Source organism: Sciurus carolinensis, chromosome 7, assembly GCF_902686445.1.
Source record: "Sciurus carolinensis chromosome 7, mSciCar1.2, whole genome shotgun sequence".
Taxonomy (NCBI): domain Eukaryota; kingdom Metazoa; phylum Chordata; class Mammalia; order Rodentia; family Sciuridae; genus Sciurus; species Sciurus carolinensis.
Window position 1 is genome coordinate 141,149,120 of NC_062219.1, and position 26,721 is coordinate 141,175,840.

General features: G+C 39.0%; 1 protein-coding gene across 1 annotated transcript in view; it reads right to left on the minus strand.

The window, feature by feature from the left end:
* LOC124989453 (uncharacterized) overlaps positions 1 to 26,721 on the minus strand; it is a gene marked incomplete at its 5' end in the record, with an annotated part of 306,958 nt that overhangs the window by 266,281 nt on the left and 13,956 nt on the right. The window contains 3 exons of the mRNA XM_047559286.1: positions 13,447 to 13,610; positions 16,528 to 16,596; positions 23,414 to 23,500. Coding sequence (XP_047415242.1) covers positions 13,447 to 13,610; positions 16,528 to 16,596; positions 23,414 to 23,500 — 320 coding nt within the window. The remainder of the gene's footprint in view (positions 1 to 13,446; positions 13,611 to 16,527; positions 16,597 to 23,413; positions 23,501 to 26,721) is intronic.

Here is a 26,721-nt window from a genome sequence, read left to right on the forward strand (position 1 = left end):
CGGAGGAAGAGGAGAAGTGCGGAGGGTCGCTTGGTCTAGGAGTGACTGCATCAGAGCCACAGGCGGTTGCCAGAGGAGGAGGCGAGTGGTGAGTTGATTGGACTCAAAGTGACCGCTCCTGGACACCGGTGGCCTGCCTGGAGGAGGAGCGCGGTGGGTCACTTGGTCTCGGAGTCACCGCTCCTGAACACCCAGGGGGCTACCCCGAGGAGGAGGAGGAGGAACAGGGTGGGTCACTTGGACTCGGAGTGACTGCCTAGGGCTACAGGCGGTTGGCAGGAGGAGGAGACGTGAAGTGAGTTGCTTGAACTCCTAGTGACTGCATCGGAAATCGGGTGGCTGTCCAGAGGAAGAGGTGTGTGGCGGGTCTCTGGGTCTTGGAGCTATTGTACGGGGCTCCAGGTGGTGGCTCAGAGGAGGGGCCGCATAGCCAGGCAATTAGGTGCAGAGCAGGGTCCCAGGACCTAGGCAACTTCTTGCTGGAAGAGCCACACAGAGACACGCCTAGGGGTGGAGCGAAGGTTCCAGGACTACAGGCAGATTCTCTGAGGAGAGGCAGCCTAAGCAGACTCATCTGCGAAGGGTGAGGATCCCAGACTCAGGAGGTAGGTCCGGGCCCCTGGGAATGTTGCAGAAGGAAGGCAGCCCAGCCAAGGCGGTAGTTGTAGATTGAGGGGAACATCTAGGAGGGGAACTGACCAGCGAGACCTCCCCACCGGGTGAGTCTTCCCCGCCAGGTGAGGTTTTCCCACAAGGACGGTAAAACCAGAGACACAGGCCCAAACAGGCCTTGCCTCAGCCCGCAGACTAGTTCCCCTTTGGATGACCATTGGTCAACAAATGGGGGAACCTCTGCCCACTAGCAGGGAATATACCCCACCTGAGGGTCACCACCCCTAGAGAGGCAGCTTCTTCGTGGAGCTCCGCATTGTCAACTTCCTCCAAGACTTCAGGCTACTGAAGGATAAGAGGGGATATACTAGCAATCTTCAGGGACATTATAAGTCGATAGAGGAAATCTGCAATATCTTAATGACCCACTGATTCCTGAACAATATGAGAAAACAAGGGAAGAAAATGCCCCAAACAAATCTAGATGTTACATCAATAAAATCCAACAACAGCATGGCAGAAGAAATGACAGAAAGGGAGTTCAGAATGTACATAATTAAAATGATCAGGGAAGCAAACGATGAGATGAAAGAGCAAATGCAGGCATTGAATGATCACACCAATCGACAGTTAACAGAGCAAATACAGGAAGCAAAAGATCATTTCAATAAAGAGTTAGAGATATTGAAAAAAAACCAAACAGAAATCCTTGAAATGAAGGAAACAATAAACCAAATTAAGAACTCCATAGAAAGCATAACCAATAGGATAGAACACCTGGAAGACAGAACTTCAGATATTGAAGACAAAATATTTAACCTTGAAAACAAAGTTGAACAAAAAGAGAAGATGGTAAGAAATCATGAACAGAATCTGCAAGAACTATGGGATGTCATGAAAAGGCCAAATTTGAGAATTATTGGGATTGAGGATGGCTTAGAGAAACAAACCAAAGGAATGAACAATCTATTCAATGAAATAATATCAGAAATTTCCCAAATCTGAAGAATGAAATGGAAAATCAAGTTCAAGAGGCTTATAGGACTCCAAATACACAAAATTACAACAGACCCACACCAAGGCACATTATAATGAAAATACCTAACATACAAAATAAAGACAGAATTTTAAAGGCTGTGAGAGAAAAGAACCAAATTACATTCAGGGGGAAACCAATACGGATATCAGCAGATTTTTCAATCCAGACCCTAAAAGCTAGAAGGGCCTGGAACAACATTTTTCAAACTCTGAAAGAAAATGGATGCCAACCAAGAATCTTATACCCAGCAAAACTTACCTTCACATTTGACAATGAAATAAAATCATTCCATGGTAAACAAAAGCTAAAAGAATTTACAAAAAGAAAGCCAGCATTACAGAACATTCTCAGCAAAATGAGGAAGAGATAAAATCAAAGAAGCAAATCAGCAAAGGGAGGAATTATCCTAAAGGAACTGTCAAATAAAGGAGGAACGAAGTTGTGTCAAAAAATAACTAAATAAATAAATAAATGAAATTTAAATATGAACCAAATGACCGGGAATACAAATCATATCTCAGTAATAACCCTGAATGTTAATGGCCTGAATTCATCAATCAAAAGACATAGACTGGCAGATTGGATTAAAAAGAAAGATCCAACAATATGTTGCCTGCAAGAGAGTCACCTCATAGAAAGAGATACCCATAGACTAAAGGTAAAAGGATAGGGAAAAACATACCATGCACATGGACTCAGCAAAAAAGCTGGAGTATCCATCCTCATTTCAGATAATGTGGACATCAAGCCAAAGTTAGTCAGAAGGGATAAAGAAGGACATTTCATACTGCTTAAGGGAAGCACAAATCCGCAAGATATAACAATCATAAACATCTATGCCCCAAACAGTGGCTCATCCATGTATGTCAAACAAATCCTTCTCAATTTTAGAAACCAAATAGACCATAACACAATAATACTAGGTGATTTCAACATGCCTCTCTCACCACTGGACAGATCTTCCAAACAAAAATTGAACAAAGAAACCATAGATCTCAATAACACAATCAATAATTTAGACTTAACAGACATTTATAGAATATACCATCCAACCAAGAGCGAATACACTTTCTTCTCAGCAGCACATGGATCCTTCTCTAAAATAGACCATGTATTATGCCACAAAGCTAATGTTAGCAAATACAAGAAGACAGAGACACTACCTTGTATTCTATCAGATCATAATGGATTGAAGTTAGAAATAAATGAAAGAGTAAAAAACAGAAACTACTCCAACACCTGGAGATTAAACAATATGCTATTATATGATGAATGGATAACAGAAGATATTAGGAAGGAAATTTAAAAATTCTTAGAGGTAAATGAGAACAAAGAAACATCATATCAAAATCTCTGGATACTATGAAAGCAGTACTTAGAGGAAAATTTATTTCATGGAGCGCATTTAATAAAAGAAGTAAAACTCAACAAATAAACGACTTAACACTACAGCTCAAAGCCCTAGAAAAAGAAGAACAGACCAACACCAAAAGTAGTAGAAGACAGGAAATAGTTAAACTCAGAGCTGAAATCACGAAATTGAAACAAAAGAAACAATACAAAAAATTGACAAAATAAATAGTTGGTTCTTCGAAAAAATAAACAAAATTGATAAACCTTTAGCCTCACTAACAAAGAGAAGATGAGAGAAAACCCAAATCACTAAAATTCGCAATGAACAAGGAAATATCACAACAGACACGACTGAAATACAAAACATAATTAGAAGCTATTTTGAAAATCTATACTCCAACAAAATAGAAAATTTCGAAGACATCGACAGGTTTCTAGAGACATATGAATTGCCTAAACTGAACGAGGAGGACATACACAATTTAAATAGACCAATTTCAAGTAATGAAATAGAAGAAGTCATCAAAAGCCTACCAACAAAGAAAAGTCCAGGACCAGATGGGTTCTCAGCCGAATTCTACAAAACCTTTAAAGAAGAGCTCATTCCAATACTTCTCAAAGTATTCCATAAAATAGAAGAGGAGGGAACCCTCCCAAACTCATTCTATGAAGCCAATATTACCCTGATACCTAAACCAGATAGAGACACATCAAGGAAAGAAAATTTCAGACCAATATCCTTAATGAATATCGATGCAAAAATTCTAAACAAAATTTTAGCAAATCGCATACAAAAACATATTAAAAAGATACTGCACCATGATCAAGTGGGTTTCATCCCAGGGATGCAAGGTTGGTTCAACATCAGGAAATCAATAAATGTAATTCACCATATCAATAGACTTAAAGTCAAGAATCACATGATTATTTCAATAGATGCAGAGAAAGCATTTGATAAAATACAGCACCCCTTCATGCTCAAAACACTAGAAAAAATAGGGAGAGTGGGAACATTCCTTAACATTGTAAAGGCCATCTATGCTAAGCCCATGGCTAATATCATTCTAAATGGTGAAAAACTGAAAGCATTCCCCCTAAAAACTGGAACAAGGCAGGAATGCCCTCTTTCACCACTTCTTTTCAATATTGTCCTTGAAACTCTAGCCAGAGCAATTAGACAGACCAAAGAAATTAAAGGGATACGAATAGAAAAAGAAGAACTCAAACTATCCCTATTTGCTGATGATATGATTGTATACTTAGAGGAACCAGGAAATTCCACCAGAAAACTTTTAGAACTCATAAGTGAATTTAGTAAAGTAGTGGGATATAAGATCAATGCACATAAATCTAAGGTATTTTTATACATAAGCGATGAATCTTTAGAAAGAGAAATTAGGAAAACTACCCCATTCACAATAGCTTCAAAAAAAAATAAAATACTTGGGAATCAATCTCACAAAAGAGGTGAAAGACCTCTACAATGAGAACTACAGAACACTAAAGAAAGAAATTCAAGAAAACCTTAGGAGATGGAAAGATCTCCCATGTTCTTGGATAGGAAGAATTAATATTGTCAAAATGGTCATACTACCAAAAGTTCTATACAGATTCAATGTAATTCCAATTAAAATCCCAATGATGTACCTTACAGAAATAGAGCAAGCAATTATGAAATTCATCTGGAAGAATAAAAAACCCAGAGTAGCTAAAGCAATCCCTGGCAGAAAGAATGAAGCAGGGGGTATCGCAATACCAGGTCTTCAACTCTACTACAAAGCAATAGTAACAAAAACGGCATGGTATTGGTACCAAAATAGAAAGGTTGATCAATGGTACAGAATAGAGAACACGGACACAAACCCAAATAAGTAACAATTTTCTCATACTAGACAAAGGGGCCAAAAATATGCAATGGAGAAAAGATAGCCTCTTCAACAAATGGTGCTGGGAGAATTGGAAATCCATATGCAACAGAATGAAACTAAACCCATATCTCTCACCATGCATGAAACTAAACTCAAAATGGATTAAGGATCTCGGAATCAGACCAGAGACCTTGCATCTTATAGAAGAAAAAGTAGGTCCAGAGCTTCAACATGTCGGCTTAGGACCAGACTTCCTCAACAGGACTCCCATAGCACAAGAAATAAAAGCAACAATTAATAACTGGGATAGATTCAAATTAAAAAGCTTTCTCTCAGCAAAGGAAACTATCAGCAATGCGAAGAAAGAGCCTACAGAGTGGGAGAAAATCTTTGCCAATCATACTTCAGATAGAGCACTAATCTCCAGAATCTATAAAGAACTCAAAAAACTCTACACCAAGAATGCAAATAATCCAATTGACAAATGGGCTATGGAAATGAATAGACACTTCACAGAAGAAGATCTACAAGCAATCAACAAACATATGGAAAAATGTTCAATATCTCTAGTAATAAGAGAAATGCAAATCAAAACCACCCTAAGATTCCATCTCACCCCAATTAGAATGGCGGTTATCAAGAATACAAGCAACAACAGGTGTTGGCGAGGATGTGGGGAGAAAGGTACACTCATACATTGCTGGTGGGGCTGCAAATTAGTGCAGCCACTCTGGAAAGCAGTGTGGAGACTCCTTAGAAAACTTGGAATGGAACCACCATTTGACCCAGCTATCCCACTCCTTGGCCTATACCCAAAGGACTTAAAATCAGCATACTACAGAGATACAGCCACATCAATGTTCATAGCTGCTCAGTTCACAATAGCCAGATTGTGGAACCAACCTAGATGTCCTTCAATTGATGAATGGATAAAGAAAATGTGGTATATATATACAATGGAATATTACTCAGCCATAAAGAATGATAAAATTAGGGCATTTGCAGGCAAATGGATGAGTTGGAGAATATCATGCCAAGTGAGATAAGCCAATCCCAAAAAACCAAAGGACGAATGATCTCACTGATTGATAAGTGGATGATGACACATAATGGGGTGGGAGGGGGCAAGAATGGAGGAAGGAGGGACTGTATAGAGGGAAAAGAGGGGTGGGAGGGGTGGAGGGAAGGGAAAAAAATAACAGAATGAATCAAACAACATTACCCTATGTAAATTTATGATTACACAAATGGTATGCCTTTACGCCATGTACAGAGAAACAACACGTATCCCATTTGTTTACAATAAAAAGAAAACACACACACAGAAAAAAAATGGGGATAATAATACTGTCCTCTCAAGAGATTTGTGAGGTTAAATTATGCAGACTGTATAGAATATTGTTAGTAGGTGTGCATCAAACATTTACTACTATATTATTAAAGGGCATTTTCCTTCATTCTGACACTTAACTAATTTTAAAAAGTAATTTAAATCATATGCATGAAAATACCAAATCATCACACTCCACATAGCATCATAACTATATTAGAGAAATTACTATCAAAGAACATCTACGTACCAAGGATGCCCATGATAATTCTGCCATACCGACTATCTCAGCATTCTTTCACTTGCTCATTCATTTATCCTCTGAACAAAACTTCCATGAGGGTAAACTTTTATGTGTTCTGCCAGGACTAGTGCTTAGTGCTAAAAGCTATAGTCCTTTCTCTAAAGGAACTCATAGAGTGTAGCATAAGTATCTTGATTTGTGTTACTGAAGTATTAATACATATGTCTAATGTCAAATATGGGGGTTCCCTTCTCTCAAAGCAGCACAGGATTCTCATTTCTGTCTTACAAAGCATATGTTTTCAGTTTGAGGTTCAGAAATCCATTGCATATCTATAATTGAGATTTGAGATTCAAAGGAAGTTAGATATTCCAGTGACTGGATAAGGAAATGGGAATAGGTGGGGAAAGAAGAGGATGGAATTATTAAATCATCTGTCAAACAAACATGCTATGTTTTATAACTACATATAAAAAAACACATTGAGTGTGACATGCTCAATATGTTGAATTGCAGTGGGGTTCTCTAAAACACAGGATGTGCAGATTTTGACTAAAAGTAAGATCTCCAGCCAAAAAGCTGATAACCAGTTGAGTGTACATTGAACTTCAAGGGTATCTTTTTTTTTTTTTTTTTTTCAATACAGGGGATTGAACCTAGGACTGCTCTTACACTGAGTGACATTTCCAGCACTTTTTCTTTTTCTTTTGACACGGGGTGACAGGGTCTCGTTAAGTTGTCCAGGTTAATCCCAAACTGGTGATCCTCCTGCCTCTGCCTCCTGATCAGCTGGGATTACAGGTGGGCACCCGTAACATCCCAATTATTGTTGGTGATGGACTATGTGTAAATAAAAGGTAACAGAACAGCTAAGGTAAGCCAGGAACCACTTTGCTGTAATTTTGAATATAGGAGTTTCAGAACAATATCTTAAAGTTTAATGGATGTACAAATCTACTGAAGATTTTAAAGCTCTCCTTTGTCTTTTCCCATGTACAGTTCTAGAAACACATAGAAACCTACACTCTAAATAATGTCAATGCCCATTCTCCTTCTTTTGCCTAACTCCAAGCACAAGAGCATTTTTTTACTCTGGTACATGTCCAATTAGATCATTGATTTCCGTTATAGCACACGAAATATCTCCTCTGCCTAATTTGAGGATTAAAGGAAATTTAACTGTCCCTAATCAGAAATTTTACAAAATTCTACATTACTGATTCTTATTCAATAATATAACCTAGAACTCTCTGGTAATCTATATTTCCTGAATTTTCAAATCTAAGAAATTGTGTTTTTTGAAGAATAACTAACCCATCTAACCCCTGGACATTAAAAATATCATTCTTGAACCATACCTGACACCAGGGACGTACACTTGCACCATCCCATTTTGCTTGATTTTAGAATTGTTTTGTTCATTCACAGGATGCTGTTGTGCTATGGCCCACACATTTTTTTTTCTAAAGATGCATATTTCTTCAGTGACCTCAGTTCCCTAATTATCAGCTTCAATAGCTGATTCTGGAAAAGAGGAGAGGCAGATAGAGTGCTATCCTCTAATAGTAACTAAAAATATTATTAATCGCACACAGAAATGGTACGGAAAATACAATTTGCTGAAAAGTAACCATGAATAGTATCATTTCTGTCTTGCAAATTGAACAAAAACTCATTACTTAGAGGTGCTTATAAAATGTGACCTGACATTAAGTCAACAATCCATTCGAGCACTAGCTAAAGATTTTCACCTTTTTTTTTTTTTTACACCTTTCAGTGTCCAGTCATTCTAGATAGCATTCTGCTCTTTCTGGAATGCTCATCAAACCTAGCAAGAATGTCTCCAGCTGAGTGTCTCCTGAACATTCTGGAAAGTTCAAGAAGCATGCCAAGCAGTTAATGAGAGATTTTTAAATAAACAAGAAGGCTAAGAATAGAAAAATGTGTGTTCTATATATTAGGCTGTGAAATTGTCTTTTATATACTTAGGTTTGATTTTTTTCAGTTAAAATTTATGGGATTCTGGGAGCCTTAATTTGTACAATGATATTTCTGTTCTGCAGACACGTCTCTCCCGCCTATAATAAGATGGCACTCCTCTTTGCTGCCTCTGAAGAGGCACAGAACCTGAGAGACCTACAAGCTGCAGCATGATGTTGTCAACACTGTTTCCCTCAGATTAAGATAGAAAATCACTATGCCTTTTTTTTTTTAACCATGAAATTATGTCTGTGCTCTTTCTTGCTGGTTTTATAGTTTTGTTCATTGTTCTTTATTTTTGTATTTATATTATATGTAATGCTTAAGAAAATGATACATATCCCATTATATATTAGGTAAGAAGCAAAAATAGAAATTTAGCCTGTGTCAATATTTCAAGTAATTTTTAAAAATCAATTTTCCCTCTAAAAAACATTGTCACTCCTGACAGCAGGGTAGAATACAAGTTTCTGGCTTATGGAAAATACAAGAGTCCATCTGTTAAAGTATCTTATGAAATCCATCTTTAATTCATGCAGATTTTATTGTGGGTTTTACATTTTTCTCTCATCTTCAAGAATCAGATTTCAGACTTGACTTTTACTAACTTCACAATGCTAGATTTGAGTCACATCCATTGCCAAATGCCAGGCAGTTGTACAGAAGTTAGAAAAGTCGGGCTAGTTGCTGACGCCCACTGACCTGCTTTTCAGAATATTTCCTTGGAAAATGCTTAGTCCTGGCTAGAGCATTAATTCTACCACTACCCCTAATACTGTGTTTGACTTTTAATATCAAAACAAAAATCTTAAAAAATGCTACACATGAATCATACACACACACACACACAAAAAAAAAAAAAAAAAAAAAAAAAAAGAACCTTGAAGCATGGTTTCCTAATTGAATAAGCTAAATGTATGGATTGTTTACAATTAAAATTCAGAGGAAAACCTAGTTATCTGCAACTGATTAGGAACAGGTACATAGCACACAATATACATGAGGAAATGTCCAGGAAAACATTTCCTCCTGGTAGCTAAAATGTAAAATGAAATTATTTTATTTCTAATTCAATATTTATTTGAAAAACCATGTATTATTTTCCTCCAGATTTCCTCTGTGACTAAATTTGTAAAAACGATGCGCTTAATTGATTAGTTTTATTCTACACTGGAAAATTCTTAGAACTAAGTTTTTTTTAATAATGTCTTTCCTAGGAACTTCTCAATCTCAGAGGGAGTAAAAACTCAGAACATATATTCTAAAGTAGCTTTGCATACTTAAAGACAACAAAATAGTCCTATAATAACAATAAAAATAATGTTTCATCATTTGAAACCTTGAAATGTGATCCTCTCACCTGGCCCCAAGAGTCTCTACCCTCCACTTCTCCCCAAATCCATCCTTGGTCTTGGTTTTGCCTCTAGTAATTTGATCATGCATTGAGATGCCCTGATACCTCAAGTGCCTTAGACTGGAAATATCAACAACAGTCCCTTCCCAAGATGCTTACAGAGCCATTCTGTCCCTTGTGGAGTAAAAATGGTCAAAAGAAAAAAAAAAAGAACCAGATTTCATGGGCTTTCAGATTCTACCTTCATCATGAGACTTCACCCAATTATATTACTGATGATTTCTCTGACACCCCTGCTAACTAAAAATTGACTCCAAAAGCAATTTTCTCATCAGTTTCACATCGGGTCCTTGGGAAGGAAATGATTCCTGTCCCACTGAGTTCTGTAATACTACCTGCTCCAACTCACACAAACGCAATCATGCACACACACACACACACACACACACACACTCACAGACACACTCTCCACACACAGCCATGTACACACAGGCACCTACAGACACCCACACCCACATACACACATCACCACACACAATGCTCTCGAAAAGTAAGAAGGCATCCCTCCTGTTCTACTCTGGAAATAAATAAAGGGTCCTACGATAGGAATGCTTAGCTTAGAATGTTCTTCCCTAAGCACACAGGAGCTTTCTTGTTTCTCTTTTCCTTTTCCTGCAAGATGCACATTCACTTTCAGGATTTCTAGGTCTGATGAGTTTTCAAATAGTAATGTCTGTAGCAAACAATTCCCAGACCATTCCCCCAGCAATCTTATGGTAAAGTGTCCCACCTCTCTTTGCAATCTCTATTCTTTGGTCACCCCGCGTGCACCACCATGACAAAGACCTGAAATGTTGGGAAGAGAAGCAATCACCTGGGTCATCATATAAGTCAGTAGTTACACAGAAGTAGTGTCAGGGAAGAAATCCACCCAACCACACTCAGCCCCACTGGAAATCCTCCACCTCCATCACTGTGTAAATACCTTATCTTTGATTATCATCAGATTGCCCCAACAATAACAAGTAAGAAGAGGCAATGGCCTCAAAAATACAGAAAATGAATCCCAAGAAAGGAAGACACTTGGACCTATCTCATTAATCCCGCTATAACCTAAGAGGTTCAAATTACTTAACCCTATTTTACAAAACAATCCAAGATCACATAAATACCAGAACCAAAGATGAAATCAATGGCTAAAACACCGGATCTGATGTGTTTCCTTCAATATACAATTGAGGAACTTTCCCCTGTGTGGAAACTGAGAGCATTGGCCTGAGGATGGACCTAGAATCTTCTCTCTAGAGTAGTTCCTGTCATTTAATTAACTTCTACTTAGTGCTCGATTCTTTTTTATGCTACTTTATTGTTGTCTTTTATGTCAACATGATAGTGGGATTCATTATGCCATATTCATATATGTACCCCATATTGATCAGGGTGTTTGTTTGGGATGACTCACCTCATACTCCAAACAATGCACTGAAGTAGATCTAATGCCTCCTGAATTACAGATGAGGAAACTGAGGTCAGGGAAGTTAAGTGACCCACCTCTGATTGAACTTGCTACGAATGGCAAGACCACGTCTCAACAGGAAGTCTGACTCCAAAGCTCAGCTCCCTTCCCCCTTATGAACCTGTCCATGTATTCTTACAGCAGCACATGATTTCTCTCACAATTATTAGGCAATCAGATGAGCTTGATTTTCACATAATTTAAGACATATACATTAGGAGAGCACACAGTGAGAAATAGGTGGAAGGGAATAGGATCACATTTGTGAAACTGGAAGTCCCAGGAATGCATTTACTCTTTCCTGGGACTGGCATGTGGTGGAAATGCAGACTTGAGTTCTCTTATCAGACTCTAGAAACTGTGCTGAACATTTGCAGGACAGGATCACGGCAGCATAGCTGGTGGGTGCTCTGCTCCTTAGCTTGTCTTTTACAGAATGAGGAAATTAAAAAAAAATTAGCCACATATCCTAAAGAAATCCACGTACCTGTTCTCGAAAGCACAGGGGAAACTGAAGCACATGCAGTGGCCCTTTATGATGTGAAGGAGGAGAGAGAAGACGGGGGAGAAGGAACCGCTGGGAGAGAGAGGAACTATGCTGATGTGTCAGGATGCACATCTGAAAAAAATGCTTTCAAGAGCGGTTACATGCAAAGCCAGAGCCTGGCATCCTTTTTCAGCTCAGTGTCCTTGAGAGTCCTGTCTTCACCAAGGTGTGAAGCACTGTTGATACATCTGAGAAGAGGGGAAACCTAGTTCATGGTATCCACCACCTTACAAGTTAGAGCAGTTGCCTGGCTGCTTTAAAAATTATCACAAACTTGGCTTAAAACAAAAGAAATTCATTGTCTCACAGTTCTGGTGGCCAGAGGTCTGAAACCAAGATGTTGGCAGGGCTGAGGTCCTTCCTGAGGATCGAGGAGAACCCACTCTCTCCTGGCTGCCAGTGACTATGGAAATCCTGGGCATTCGTTTGCTTGAGGAGGCAGCATGTCAATCTCAGCCTCCTTTTGTGCATGGCCTCCCCCTCTGTGTGTGTCTGTGTCTCAAATCTTTCCTTTCTCTTGAAAGGACACTAGTTGTCAGACTGAGGGCCTGCCCTAGATCCGGGATAATCTCAGCTGAAGAGCCTAACTCATTGCATCTGCAAAGACCCTATTTCCAAATTAGGCCACTTCCACAGGTACTGGGGGCTAGGATTTGACTATATTTTCGGAGGACACAATTCGACCCACTCCTGGAATGTTAGAGAAGGCTGTACTTGCTAATTCGGGTCACTTACGTGAGAAAGCTCAAAATAGACATAACCTTAATGGTTCCAAGATATTCAGATCTAAGTGGCACAACAGTAGAAATTAAACACAGTTATGGAATGTCCACACTCCACGTTAGAGAACATCACCTGCCCACTCCGACTGAGCTACTCCTCTCTCTTTCGGAGTCAGAAATATTTCTGCATATGACCTGTTATTATATTGAGAACCGATTTTTTTTTTTCACCTAGTGAATTTTTCTATGTTTGGCCTGAATCAGCATACATTCATAAGAAACAATTTACACCCAAGCACATGTGCACGCCCCTGGAGATACAGCCGTGGGACTTTGTATGTTTATTTGAGATAGATAAGGTAACTACATAGAAGAAACACTTGTTCTTGTTGGGTTAAAGCCTATCAGGATGTAACGTTACACATAAATAGAAAGTACAGATACAGAAATCAGAACAGGTGCCTCTCCAACCTAAGTCCCTTCCAGGGTGGCTTCACAAATACTAAAATATTCACATAATACTATATTGCTTGTCCAAGTAGTTTCCTGATCTTATCCAAATAAATTTATTCTGGTTTCAGATTTTATTATAGATATTTTATAGCCTGCTGGAAACGAGTACTATAACACAAAATAGAACCAGATGAAGCACAGCTAAATGCTGCAAGGGCCAGGGTAGGTATTGATAAGAGTACAACTTCTATCTGGGAAAATATGTATAAAAATGAGAGGAAAAGTCTCAGTGACGTCACAGAGCATGTTTTCCAGAATGAGCGTGCTGGGACACCAAGCTGGTGAACAGACAAACCCTGAAGGACTGCCATTTCAACATGTTGTTTTAATAGGACATTGTCTGACTTTTTCATGCTTTTGCTGCTGACCTGCTCTGAAGAACTTCCAAGCAGAACGATGTCATTCTGAGCGTGTCTTTCAAACTCCTCGACATAAGCAGGGGTGGTCTCATCTGCCTCTTCATGGAGTCGGTGACTCTTGCTGGAACCCGTGGGTGCCTCAGAATCTGATGGGTCCTCCTCCATGTTCTCATCTATTCACCCAAGAAGATGACGTGTCATGCCACCTGCCTGCATCACTTCAATATTGACTAAGCACACAGTAAGTGACCCACTTGTCTGGAGTAAGCTTTGATATTTTGTTTTACAAGCTATAACTTGGAAAATTATTTTCTGTTTAATATGCTAAGAAAAAATACTATAGACCAGACACTTTAAGATTAAAAAACAACAGCAAACTTCATTCATCTCACAATGTTTGCAAAGTGAGCAAAGCATAGCTGTGCATTAAAGCCTTTTTCCTACTTACCAAATAAATCCCACGGTGTGGATACTGAGCTTTACTGTGCATTAATATTACATGTTGTTTACTTCAACATCTTACCACTTATTTGCTGTGATGCTGAAACCAGTTTGGGAGATGAATAGGTTTAGGAGAAGCCAAAGCTCTTTGGTTCATTTCCTTAAGATTCCCCCCAAACAGCTCCTGAGCTCTGCACACACAGAGGAACTTTATTTGGGCCATCTTGTTTATTTGCTTGAAAATGGTTGCAGTTATAAAATAGTATGTGTGCCTTCCCTATCACCTGAAAACAGTATCACCTACGTGCCTGGTGGAAACACAAAATATCTTTCAGTCTCTAAAAAATGATAAAAGGTGTAATATGAACGTTTCCATGTCTCCAGTGCTAGAATTTTAACAAATAGCAGTGGAAGGGAGCTTATCTAACAGGAAGGAGATGAGGTGGGTACTGGCAAGACCCTGGTGGTAGTGTCAGAGAATGGCAGGTGGCCTTCAGTGCCCACTGAGACTCTGTATTAGCTTGCTTAAGTCTTAAAGCTTTCTAGGATCAGGTAAATCCTCCTATATGAAACAGTTGATAAAATGCCTGACTCTTATATAAATTCTCTAATCGACTCTTGTATATCCATAAATGATATTAGATACTATGGATACTATTTATAAATACATGACTTGGGTGATTTCAAAGGATCTAAGCAGAAAGAGCTGTCACTATGGAAAGGAAATAATAGGCATAAAAGTTCCCAACTCAAGCACAGTAAGGCATTCAACATACATTTCCTGACTCAGAAAGGACAGTAACCATAAGAGTTCTGGCTTCTGCATAACTCTTTGTCATGCTTTATTTTATGTGCCAGCCTGATCATGCTACAATACCCTGTTTGGTAGACACCAGACTACATGCTAGCATGAAGATATATTTCAGATGTGATCAGTATTTAAGCCAGTAGGCTTTGGGTAAAGCAGATTGTTCTTCATAACATGTGAGCCTCAGCCAATCAGTTGAAGGCCTTGAAAGTAAAGATTGAGGTTTCCTGAAGGAGTAGGAATTTGGTCTCCAGATCACAGTATGGAACCCTACTTGAGTTTCCTGCCTGCTGGCCTGCCTTAGTCTCAAAACAGCAGCATCAACTCTTCCCTGAGTTCCAGCCTGCTGCCCCATGGAACTTGAACTTAAGACTGCAGTGTCAACTCCAGCTTGAATTTCACATCAACTCTTCCCTAATCCTCCAGGATGCCAGGCTTCCCTGAGGATTAGAGACTTGCCAGTCCCCACCACCGTGTGAACCAATTTTTAAAAGCCAATCTCTCTCTCTCTCTCTCTCTCTCTCTCTCTCTCTCTCTCTCTCTCTCTCTCTCTCTCTCTTTCTCTCTCTCTCAATTCTATGGTATTCTACCTACTTCTCTGGAAAAATCCTAATATACTATTTGAACTTGGGAATCCCTCAAAATATATACATAACTGACTTGAAAACTAAGTTCACTTCATTCATTCATGCAGAAAGAAATAAAAGACAAGTTACTCAAATTTGTACCAGAGAAGGGAAGGTATACCCAGGCAGGAATCAAATTTGGGGAGGTTACTATTCTATAAATTGGGACTAATCTTTACAGTTGTTATGAAGTTTAAATAAGTTACTATTTATCTTATTTTGAACAATGTTTAAGATAGTGTCAGGCACTTAGCACTCTAATATTTAATTAATATTATTATTTTCATCATCATCACTAACAGCAATGTTATTATTCTAGGTATATGGTTTTCCTATCGGCTCAGGTATTAATTAATATTTTAATCTTCACAGCTACACCACATGGCAGGGATTATATGTCCATTTGACAGAAATGGAAAAGAAAGATTAATAAATTGATAAGGTCATGCAGCCAGTAAAGGGTGAATTCTAAGCATAAACTCAACAGAGTTAAGCACCTATAACTATTACAGCTTTAATCATGACCAGCCCCTTCTCTTGTATGCTTTAGGAAGTTTTTTAATAAGGAAAAAACAAATGATTTCTTAGAACCTAGCACACACTGTGAAAAAACTTAATAGAATGAGTTTCCCTGAATTCAACCACTTGCATATAGAGCAACTTTCATTTAATGCTTTGGTTAAAAACTACAATATGGTTCTGGCATGAATTTATATGTATTAAACTAAGAATTTAAAACTCAGTTTTTAAAGAATGACCTTTATATTTCTAGTTTAATACATACAATAATTATAAAGAACTTAACATTTACAAGTATGAATTCCCCTCCTAAGGTTGAGAACAATACACTATTTGTCTCCTGTCACTTCAAAGCATTTGTTTAAAAGCTAAGACATAGTCTTTAAAAGAGCATCATATAGCTTCATAAATTAGTGACTCCAAATATGCATATGCCATTACAGGATCCTGCAACAGTAACTCTTAATCATTGTTGCCATTTCTGTTTACAAATTACATTCAATTATAAGAAATTTGCACCATAATCAATTTCCCCCAAAACTTTAGCTACATTTAAATATTTATAACCATCAAAAGCACATATAGGTCATTATTGAACTTTTAAATAGAGAAGACAGGTTAGTATTTGTAAGAAACCATGTCAATCAATTTACCACTAATATTAACATAAAAGATTGAAAATAACTGGTCTCTTACCTTGGAATTCTCTTTGTCCACTCTCATCAAACAGTTCCATTAATCGATTATAGAGAGTTCCACCATCACCTTGTAGGAGTGTTAATAGAACATAGATGTGATAACCTTCTCATCAGCTAATTTATAGATATGCAGATGTAATTACAAAAATAAATGATTAATTATCATGGCCATTTAGTTATACCATGGGTCATCGGCTCAAATTCTACTCAATATACTCACTTGTTCTGAAAAAGAACTTTTTGTAAATTGAAGATAATAGGAACAATGATTTTTAAATGTATATTGCAGAGCGTGTATAATAGAATGCCTCTCCGATAAAACAAGCCTCGTATTCAATGGATTATGACATCTATTACTCAAGAATCATTTCAGAACAAGACATTATGGTTTGTCAAATCAAACAATAGAATATCTAAGTATTTGATCAAAGCGAATGAATGTTTTCCATTAGCTATTCTCTATATAGCATACATTTTACTAAGTATATGTAAGAAACAACAAACTTTGGTGGCCTTGTATTCTTTTATATATGCAATTGTCTTGCAATAGCATATATAAAAAGAATCCAGGATACTTAGTTCCTTTGTAAATTTAAAGCAATAAGCCATGATGGTACCTACCCCCTGCAAATAATAATAATATAAAAAAACAAAAACCTGATCATAAAAACAGATCCAGAAGGAGGTTTTAAAGGTTGTCGAGCCCTGGGGTATAGTTCAATAGAGAACTTGCCTAGCATGCTCAAGGTTCTCAGTTCAATCACTAGCGCAGGGGGGAAAAAGTCATGTAGATATTATCTTACACCCCTAGATACAACCGAACAAAGAATATAAGTTGCATAACCATCCCCGTCTCAGAATTAGAACACATACATCAATCACCAAATGTTTCCCTTCCCAGGCTAAGCAACTAAACTGTGTTTGCACTTTTAACTGTGGCCCTTTAAGTATGGCTTCTGTATTTCTCTTCTTTATCACGTTGCTACCCACATGTAGGCCAATTCTGAAGATGGCAGTCAATTCTGCAACTGAAACTTTATCAGGTATTCTAGACATGTCCTCTGGAATCCTCATTCTCCTACTTAAAAGTTCCTGAGAATTCTAAGTCTCCCCCATCTGTCCATACCTGAGATTCCTTGAACATCAGTGCCGGAAAGCATCCACTCTCATCTATGCTCAGAGACTTGGGACACTAAACAGGAAGGCCAAGGCTACCGGGACAGCAGCATGAGACTGTGTGAGAGCGTAACATAGGAACACCTCTGAAGTCAGAAGCTTCTGCTCATTGTCCACTCTAGACGGCCTTATCAAGTGCCAGTTCATCTACACATCCGCCTTTCTTGCCAAGAGTCAGCAAAGACCTCCTAACACCTCTGTCACTGGGGGAAAGGGAGAAGGCCATTTCTGGATTGCATGATACAGTAGGGAAGTTGCTTTTATTCCAGCATTGCCTGAGCCTTAGTGGGATACAAAACTTATAAAGCTTATGTATGGTTCATAAAAGATTCTCATTCTGAAGTTAACGATGAACATTGTCAGAAGCAGAGAGGAGGAATTCTCCACAGAGGTGATAAAAATCCCAGTGGGATTAAGATGGAGACACCATCATTTGGTAAAGGTCAGACCTGCATCCAGGTCTCAGCACCACCATGTAACAGTAGCTCTATAAACCTGGGGCAGTTTCTTAGAATCTCTTTGGTGTTAATCTTGCCCACGCAACAGGATGGGTGTAGAGTTCACGAGATAGCGTGCATGACACCCTAGGTCTGACAATCAGTAGACAGTCCACAAACGGCAGTACACTCACTGATTTGCTCATATATTTGCTCGTTTGTTGTTAACTACTTAGTAATTGTGTGAAGTGAAGGATCTTTCTATAGTCGGCTTCTGTCAGCCTGAACTAACATTTTTGTCTTCACCATGAAGTTGATAAGTTGTAAAAACTTTCAGGGACCCAAATGAGTGGAAGGAACCCACAATTCAAGGTTGTGGTTCTTCAAGTAGTCCACCCGGGTAGCAGTTCCCTATCAATAGTGCCTCAATGAGACTCATTCCTAGGGCATCAGATGGGTTAACCTAACAGTAAAGGCAAGACAATGACCCCTTCAAATTCAAATTCAACAATTCAGATGGACCTTCTCCCTCTCTTTTCAAAGGTTAAATACAACTCCTTAGGGAAAAGACAGCAGACTGTGGCAAAGATAGTTAAGAATCTGAAATCCAAACCACACTTGCTGGGTTTCTGCAATTTTAGAAAAGATACTAAATATCACAGAATTTGTTTTTACATCTTAAAAATAAGAATAATGGTGTCCACTTTGGGGGTTTTTGTTGGTCAGTCAGTTACTATATGCAACCCAACATAATGCTTGAGCACTCAGTAAGTAATAACTAAGGTTTACAGAAGACTGGATACGCGTCAGACATGATGCTTGGCACTTCGATTCATTGGCTCACTTATTCACTGGTTCAGCAAATATTTAACAAGCACATGCTCCAGGCTGGGCTAGGCTAAGAATTCTAGTGAACCAGTAGAAACGTTCTGTGTCCTCTGTGCATCCAGTGGATGGTTTAGTAAAGAAGAAACACATTTCAAAGGTAAATGAGCTATTGCATAGCTTGCTGACCCTTGGGATGAGCTCTCCAAAGGAGGTGTAGAGATGAACTCACTAGGGTGGTCAAAGAAGTTAAGAATTGACATTTAAGATGAGTTTTTGAGAAGAGAGGATATTGAGCAGAGGAGGCAAGAAGGAGGCTGTCCCAGCACCTAGGTGTCTGGAAAAGGGAGAAGGGGTCCATGCATAGGAATGTTGGGGGCTATGCCGTGCGGACGGCGCCGGGATGGCGCTTGGCAGCCAGCCAGAGGTTGCTTTGATCACATCGGTGGTGAGGAGGTTGATTGGCATAAGCACACCCAGGTGATTTATCATTGGCCGTATTCAATTAAGTCCACGCACACAATGTGTGCACAGGTGCTCCTGTTCGTGCCTGCTCGTTTTGACCTTTACCATGATTGGGCAGCTAGCTCTCGCCTAATCTTTGCATGATTGGCGTCAGCCCTACCCTTCACCTCCTGGAGGGGATATAAGCCGGCTCTCCTCCAGCACCAGAGGTTTTTTTTTAGAGGTTTGAGGTTCGAGGTTCCAGGTTCGAGGTTCAGGTACCCAGGTTTCCTGATTCATTAATAAACCATTCCGAATTCAAGAGCCTCACTACTCTTTTGTCCCCCGCGCCAAATTGACTCTGCTGGACAGCGTCATAGGAAGAACAGAAAGAAGCCCAGTGAGGCTGGAACATGGTGAGCAAATGGAAGGCTCCAGAGGGAAAGCAGGAAAATACAGCCACACCTGCATAATGACACTCTGGGCAATGATGATCACATACGGCAGTGTCCATACAGCCTGGAAGGGTAGTGGGCGCTGCATCTAGGTTTGTGTGGGTACACTCTGCAGTGTCCATACCATGACAGGACTGCCTAATGATGCATTTCTCTGACTGCACCCCACACCTGAGCAATGCATGAGTGAAGGGGGAAGAGGGCTTTGACAGGGGAGGGTCAAGGTCACACACTCTGGATGGCATCTGGAGAATGGGTGAAAGGGGCCCAGGAGTGGGTAAGGACCAAAGCAGTTCAGCAATTCCAGGCAGCAGCTGATGTCCCCTTGGGAGGAAGTGTGGGCAGTGGAGGTGACACAGCATAAGAGATGTAATGGATCTGGATATTTATGTGTTGGTGAATAAATATTTGGCATCGTCTATGAGCCAAGAGCCTAATAACATGTGAAAGACTGATGGAGAGGAAAGCCTCTAAAGAAATGATTACAACGATAAATGCGTGATGAATACCTAGGGTTCAGGCGAAATGGGAAAACAGGGTGGTCAGAGAAACAAGCAGAGTTAAAGTTTGGTGATTACAGAGACACACTTAGTGTCTCGCCACCCTTTAAGATATTAGCAAGGACTTAATTATTATTAAACGCAACCTATGATGGTTAATTTTATGTATCAACTTGACTTGGCTATAGTGCCCAGTTGTTTGGCCAAACACGTCTAGTTGCTGTGACAGTGTTTTTAGATACTATTAGCATTTAAGCAGTGGACTTGGAGTAAGCGTTTAGATTTAAATAGGTGAACTTTGAGTAAAGTAGTTTATTCTCCATAATGTGGATGGACCTCACTTACTCAGTGGAAGGTCTGAAGAATAAGGCTAAAGCTCCACAAAGAAGGAATTCTCCTGAACTTTCAATTTAGAATTATACCTCAGTTTCCAATGTGCTGCTGTACAGAATTCAGACACCGGAATGTTACACCAGCTTTGATCTGAGTGTCCAGCTTGTCATCCTGCCTTACAAATAGATTTGCCAAGCCCCATAATTGAGCTGCTCTTTCAAATCTCTTTCTCTGTGCTGTAGATAGATGATAGATAGATAGATAGATAGATAGATAGATAGATAGATAGATAGGAGATAAATAGATGGATAGACAATAGATAGAACTGTATATGCACTTACATGTATGCACATATGTAATATAAAGATATATACTTTATATTATAGAATACATCTTATATATGACCTGATGTGGATATGTGTTAGAGAACACGTGATCCTATTGATTATGCCTCTTTGGAGACCACTGACAAATCCACAAACTAATGTCACCTGTATTAGGTCATAAGCAATCAGTACACTTGTACTGTTCTCATTGGTTTAGGGCAAAATATGTCACATACTTCCTACGTCTGAGACACTAACTGCTGGAGACAGCAGGACACACAGAGTCCCTTCCCCCAAGAAGATTTCACACTTTTCTTTCTTTCTGACACCATATTGGTATAGGGACTTAGCTACCAGGATTGTGCGTGTTCATGAAAATGGTATACAAGGAGCAGAATGCAGAGCAAACCCATCCCTGATCAGTCACATCCGGCCCAACATTTTCATTCATATCATGAGCATATACAGAGTCCCAGGATAATAAAATATGACATAGAGAATTTAGGAGACTAGAGAAAATCTCTTTTTAAACCACAAGTCATAGGAGGGAAGGAAATCATGAAGATGCTATGAAGTGAAGGATTCTTGTCTTTTTGGAGAGGAAGAGAAATTACGAGTGTTCAACCTGTCCCAATGATACGGAATGTAGAAACATTTTTTTTTCAAATAAATACAATAAAATGAATCTTCCAGTTAAGAACTGTGGAGAGAAGAAGAGAAAGAAAGAAAACACAGGAAGAAGTAAGAAAAGAAAATGGAAAGTAAAAGAGAAGAAGAAGTGGGGAGGAAAACAGTAACCAGGGGGCTTTGCAGAAGGCGGAACCCTTTGCAGAGAGGGCCAGCTCCCCTCTGCCCAGCACAGACTGGACTGCATGTGGATGTAAAGGAAGAGTAGCCTACTCTAAAATGTGGACCCAGCTCAACCACAGGAGTTGGCGATCTTTGCTGTCTAGGAAGGGGATAAGGTGACCAACAATTCAGGCTGAGCATCCCTAATCCAAATATCCAAAATTGTAAGTGTTCCACAGGTTTGGCTGTCCACAGGATGCCCCCAGGTGGAAAATTCCACACCAGGAGTTGTTCATGTCCAAATCGTACAAATTACTTTCAGGCTACGTATATAGAATGTATATGAAGCAGAAGTGGATTTCATGTTTAGACCGAGTCCTTTCCCCAACCTGTCCCATAATGTATATGTAAATAGTCCAAAATCCAAAAGAAATCTGAAATCCAAAGCACTTCTGGTTCCAAGCATTTGGATAAAGGATACTCAACCTGTATTTTGTCTTATGAAACTTACTGACTGTAGTGATAGTCATTTTTTATTCATTCAACATATCTTACTAAGTCTGCTTTCCTAAATTAGGGAGTTCTTGCATTACAAAAATTCCACCAAATATATCCATATGTTGTGATCTCTAGGAGATTAAAAATAGACTTCAACTGATAATTCAGGTGAAACCCCACCCCACGCCCAGAGTCACTGGGATGTCTCTCACTCCTTAAGTGCATTTGGACAAATACAAGTTTGAGTTGCTTTAATTTCAAATCCACCTTCACTTTTCAACTATTGGTAAAAACTGGCTGAGACTATGTCCTCATTTCATCTTGTACATGCATCTTTTGATGACATCTGTGGATTCTGCATCATTTAAAAATAAGTCTGTTTATTGAGAACTATGTCATAAGATAATTTTTGCACTGTACTTGACCTCTTTTATTTGTGAGAAGTCAGCTCAATCTTTCATAAAGAAGTGAAGATTTAACCACTGGTACCTACTAAAGGAATGTGATATTCTGGATTGTAGACAACTCTAAGGAGCTTTTTGACTATCATCATTTCATCCATTATTTTTGTAAACCTTAGAGTGTTTTGAAAACTATAAACTTGCATAGTGGTATGCACCTGTGGAGTTATTTTGAATTGTTATTTTATAACTATAGCTAGATTCAAGATTGTAGAAGAGGAAATTATCATACCTCTGCATCTCCGTGGTTCAAAAGCTAGGTGGTGATTTCAGGCATTCAGTGAGAGGAAATGCTAGGTGCATCCTGCTGCAGAATGCTCATTTTAAATTTGAAGAGCAGAAAGGCATTTGCACATGGATGTTGTCTCTTGGATGCATTATGTGGGCCTTATAATGGCACCAAACTGCTCACAGTAGCCTAAGATGAAAGCAGATCGCTCCTTCTTTCATCTGACCAGCTTACTGTCCTTGATCAAAAATTACCTTGGCTGCCCATCATGTTGTCAGTGGTTAAAACTTACCATTTAAATTGTAAGCTGCAAAATCTAAACGGAACTGCATGTGTGATCTCTGTCACCTCATTTTCATGAATGGAAAAGAATATTCTGACACAAAAATTACATACTTAATTCTAGCTCACCCTCTCTGCTGACCTCCATCCCACACTGCCTTGGGTTTATTTCCTCATCCATCAGTGGGTCAAAGTAATTTCTGCCGTATTCATTTCCTGTGGAAAGTACATGAGGTAAGGGTCAGTGATTATTAGAAGCACATGAACCAAAATGTTAATTTTGAAATCGACACCAGCACAGAAGGACCATTTTAGCAACTTTACAAGCTTAATTTTTTTTACAAGTTTTCCAGGCCTCTCTTTTTTATAATTATCATCTTGCAAAGGGTCAGAAAAGGTAATTCAAGAAACAAGTTCACGCTATCTTTCTGTTGCTAAAAAGTTAATGAGAAAATGACCAAATGCAGACTTTAGAATAACCATAAAAAAAAAAAAAACTTCAGCTAAACTATTTTTAGGACATAATCAAGAAATGGACTTTGGGGGGATTCTAATGCTGTGTAGAGTCCACTAATGATTCTGTTTACTGACTTGTATTTCACTTGTTGTGTGACCAGAATTCTATAACCATCTTACCAGTGTGTTCATTTTTAGAACCAGTAACAAAATTTCCATGTTGATAGTTGAATGAAAAGAAACAAAGAGAAAAAAGAAAATGGAAGGAAGGAAGGAAGGAAGGAAGAAGGAACGGTGAGTACGTATGGAAGGGAGGCAGGGAGGGAAGGAGGGAAAGAAAAAGAAAAGAGAGAGGCCTGCTTCAGATTTCATTAATGTCAACTTAAGGAACATGAAGGGGAGGTACAAATGATTTAGTCAGAAATTATATTCACCACATATCAGCAATCTCAACACTGCAACCTCAAATTTCTCACTTCACATTTTCACTTACTCTGTCCTGATCTCAATATCCAAACTGTAGCATCGGGTTTGACTTTGTAATAGAGAAAAAGGTCTGCTATCAATTTTCTGAATCTACTTTCATTCTTCCTGCAGACTGAAATGTATATGTCTGTTGCTACTAATTTGCATTCCGTGAAATGTAACCCACTCTGACAATAATTCAAGTGGCCTTACACATTGCAAAATAAAGCCCCATAGCAGGAAAACAGCAACTTTGAGAGTGTGGTTCACAGTGAAAGGTGAATACATACCAGGGACACTGTGGTGCTCCCGAGTATTTCTTTTAGGATCAAATTAATCTGAACAGCAGCTCCTTTACCAAGGTTAAGGGAATATTTGACATGAGCCTAAGTTTAATTTCTACTTCTGGTCTGGCACTTTTTTTTCTGTGAATCTCTGTTCTATCAGTGGAGTTAACACATGAGAACTGAAAATCTGCTTTATCTTGAGCTCTTGATAAAGAAAAAAAATAAATGTTTCATTTTCATTATTTATCTGGCAACAACTATTAGGCTTGTGTGAATCTTGGTGGTATGTAATATGAGTTTTATGTACTGTAATATAATAGCCATTCTACCTAAATTTGTGTGTGCATGTGTGCATGTATATTTTCTCCTGCCACCAAGCACTGTGATACTCTAAGTCTCCTCTTCCATGTGCTGGCAAAATAAGTCACCTCTAATAAAACAAAGATGGTGGTACAGTCCTTTATTGTATTGGCATCTCAGTCTCAGTCACCTACCAGTACCCATATGCTGGAAGTTTCTTTCCCCAATTCAATATAAAGCTCAAATTCTTTGCCCCCTAATATACTGACTAGCAAATAAGAAGATAACCAAGAACCTGGAAAGTGAGATAAAGTTAAGTCACTCTTAACTAAATGTCTCAAAAAGTGTACAGTCAGTTCTCTGTATCTACAGATTCCATACCTGTATATTACCAACAACCGATCAAAAATATTCACAACAAAATCTTGCATCTGCACTGAACTTGTACAAACATTCCTTTTCTTGATGTTATTGCCTGAACAATACATCAATTTACACAGCATTTATTGGCATTTGGTATTTTTTAAAAATCTAGTGATGATTTAAAGTATATGGGAGACTGTGTATAGATTCCTCAGAAATACTACACATTTTACCTAAGGGACCTGAGCATCCATGGATTTGGGTATGTGGAAGAAGATTCTGGAACCAACCCCCCTTGGATACTGAGGGATGACTGTATTTGGTGTTCAGGTTCTCAAATCCATTCCATCCTTCTTTTCAGGTGAGATACTGGGATCTTGCCCAGATGTGCTTGAAGGAGATCTGTGCATTGGGAGCTGTCCAAACTGCTAAGTTTCTCTTTGGGGTTCCAAGCTTGTACACACCACTGGAAGAGGAAAATCCTTAAGGTCTACACAAATTGCACCTTCAACATTCTGTAAGGGTTGATTAACATGTGTAAGTTACAAACATCCCTCATGGAGAGATTCAATTTTTATTTCCCATTCTGGGATAATGCATCTAGCATTTTACAAGGAAGGCATTCAGACCTTTCTTTCATGCACCAAGAGACAGTCCTTGACACTCCTCATACTGATTCCCTTTGAACATGCCCAAGTTCTATGTTATAGTATGTATATTGAGAATTCATATGTTTTATAAGTATGTATATTTTCTATTACATTTTACATTGTTCTGCATATTTTTGCTGTGTACATAGTATGTGTGTGTGCGTGTATATATATATATAGTGCATAGTATGTGCATAGTACATAGTATATACACAGTACATAATATCATACTTGCTCACTGTCTGTCCTCCCCACTAAAATATAAGTGCTGTGAGGATGATCGCATCATTTCCTGTTCACTGTGGCCCCCTCCCTGCTTGGCATAGAGCCTGGTGTGCAGACGTGAATTCACTGATTAAATAGACCTCTCTCTGAAACCTGTGTAACACCCAAATCCTTTCACTGACTAGATGCTTTTTCACGATTAAAATGAGAAGCACGACACACCTTTGATCACCTTTGACTCCTCTTCCTGTCTATTCTGTCTCCCTTCTCTCCTCTCCTTTATGACCTTCTTGCTCCACTTCTTTTTTAATTCAATGCCATCTAGGGGTCAAACACCAAGTCCTGATGTACAAAACAAAAAGACAGAAACGCTCTCACCCCTGCCTGCAGAGCACAGCCTCCCTAAAGAACAAGCCGGCTAGACGCACGCGCTCCAGTCTGACTTAATATTGTAAAGACAGGGTTCTGTGGGATCGCCTCAGCATGGACCAAAAAATATAGAACCACAAAACGCATCTGTTCGGAACATGAACCAACCTCTCTTTTTTTCCTTGTTATCATTCCTAAAAGAATGCACTGTAACAACTAGAGCGTTCAACGATAGCATACAGGGCTTCAAAGACTTCCTGGATTCTGTCTGAAGTCAGTTTGCGATTAGGAATTAGCCAAGTCAAACGTGCAGAGGAGGAGG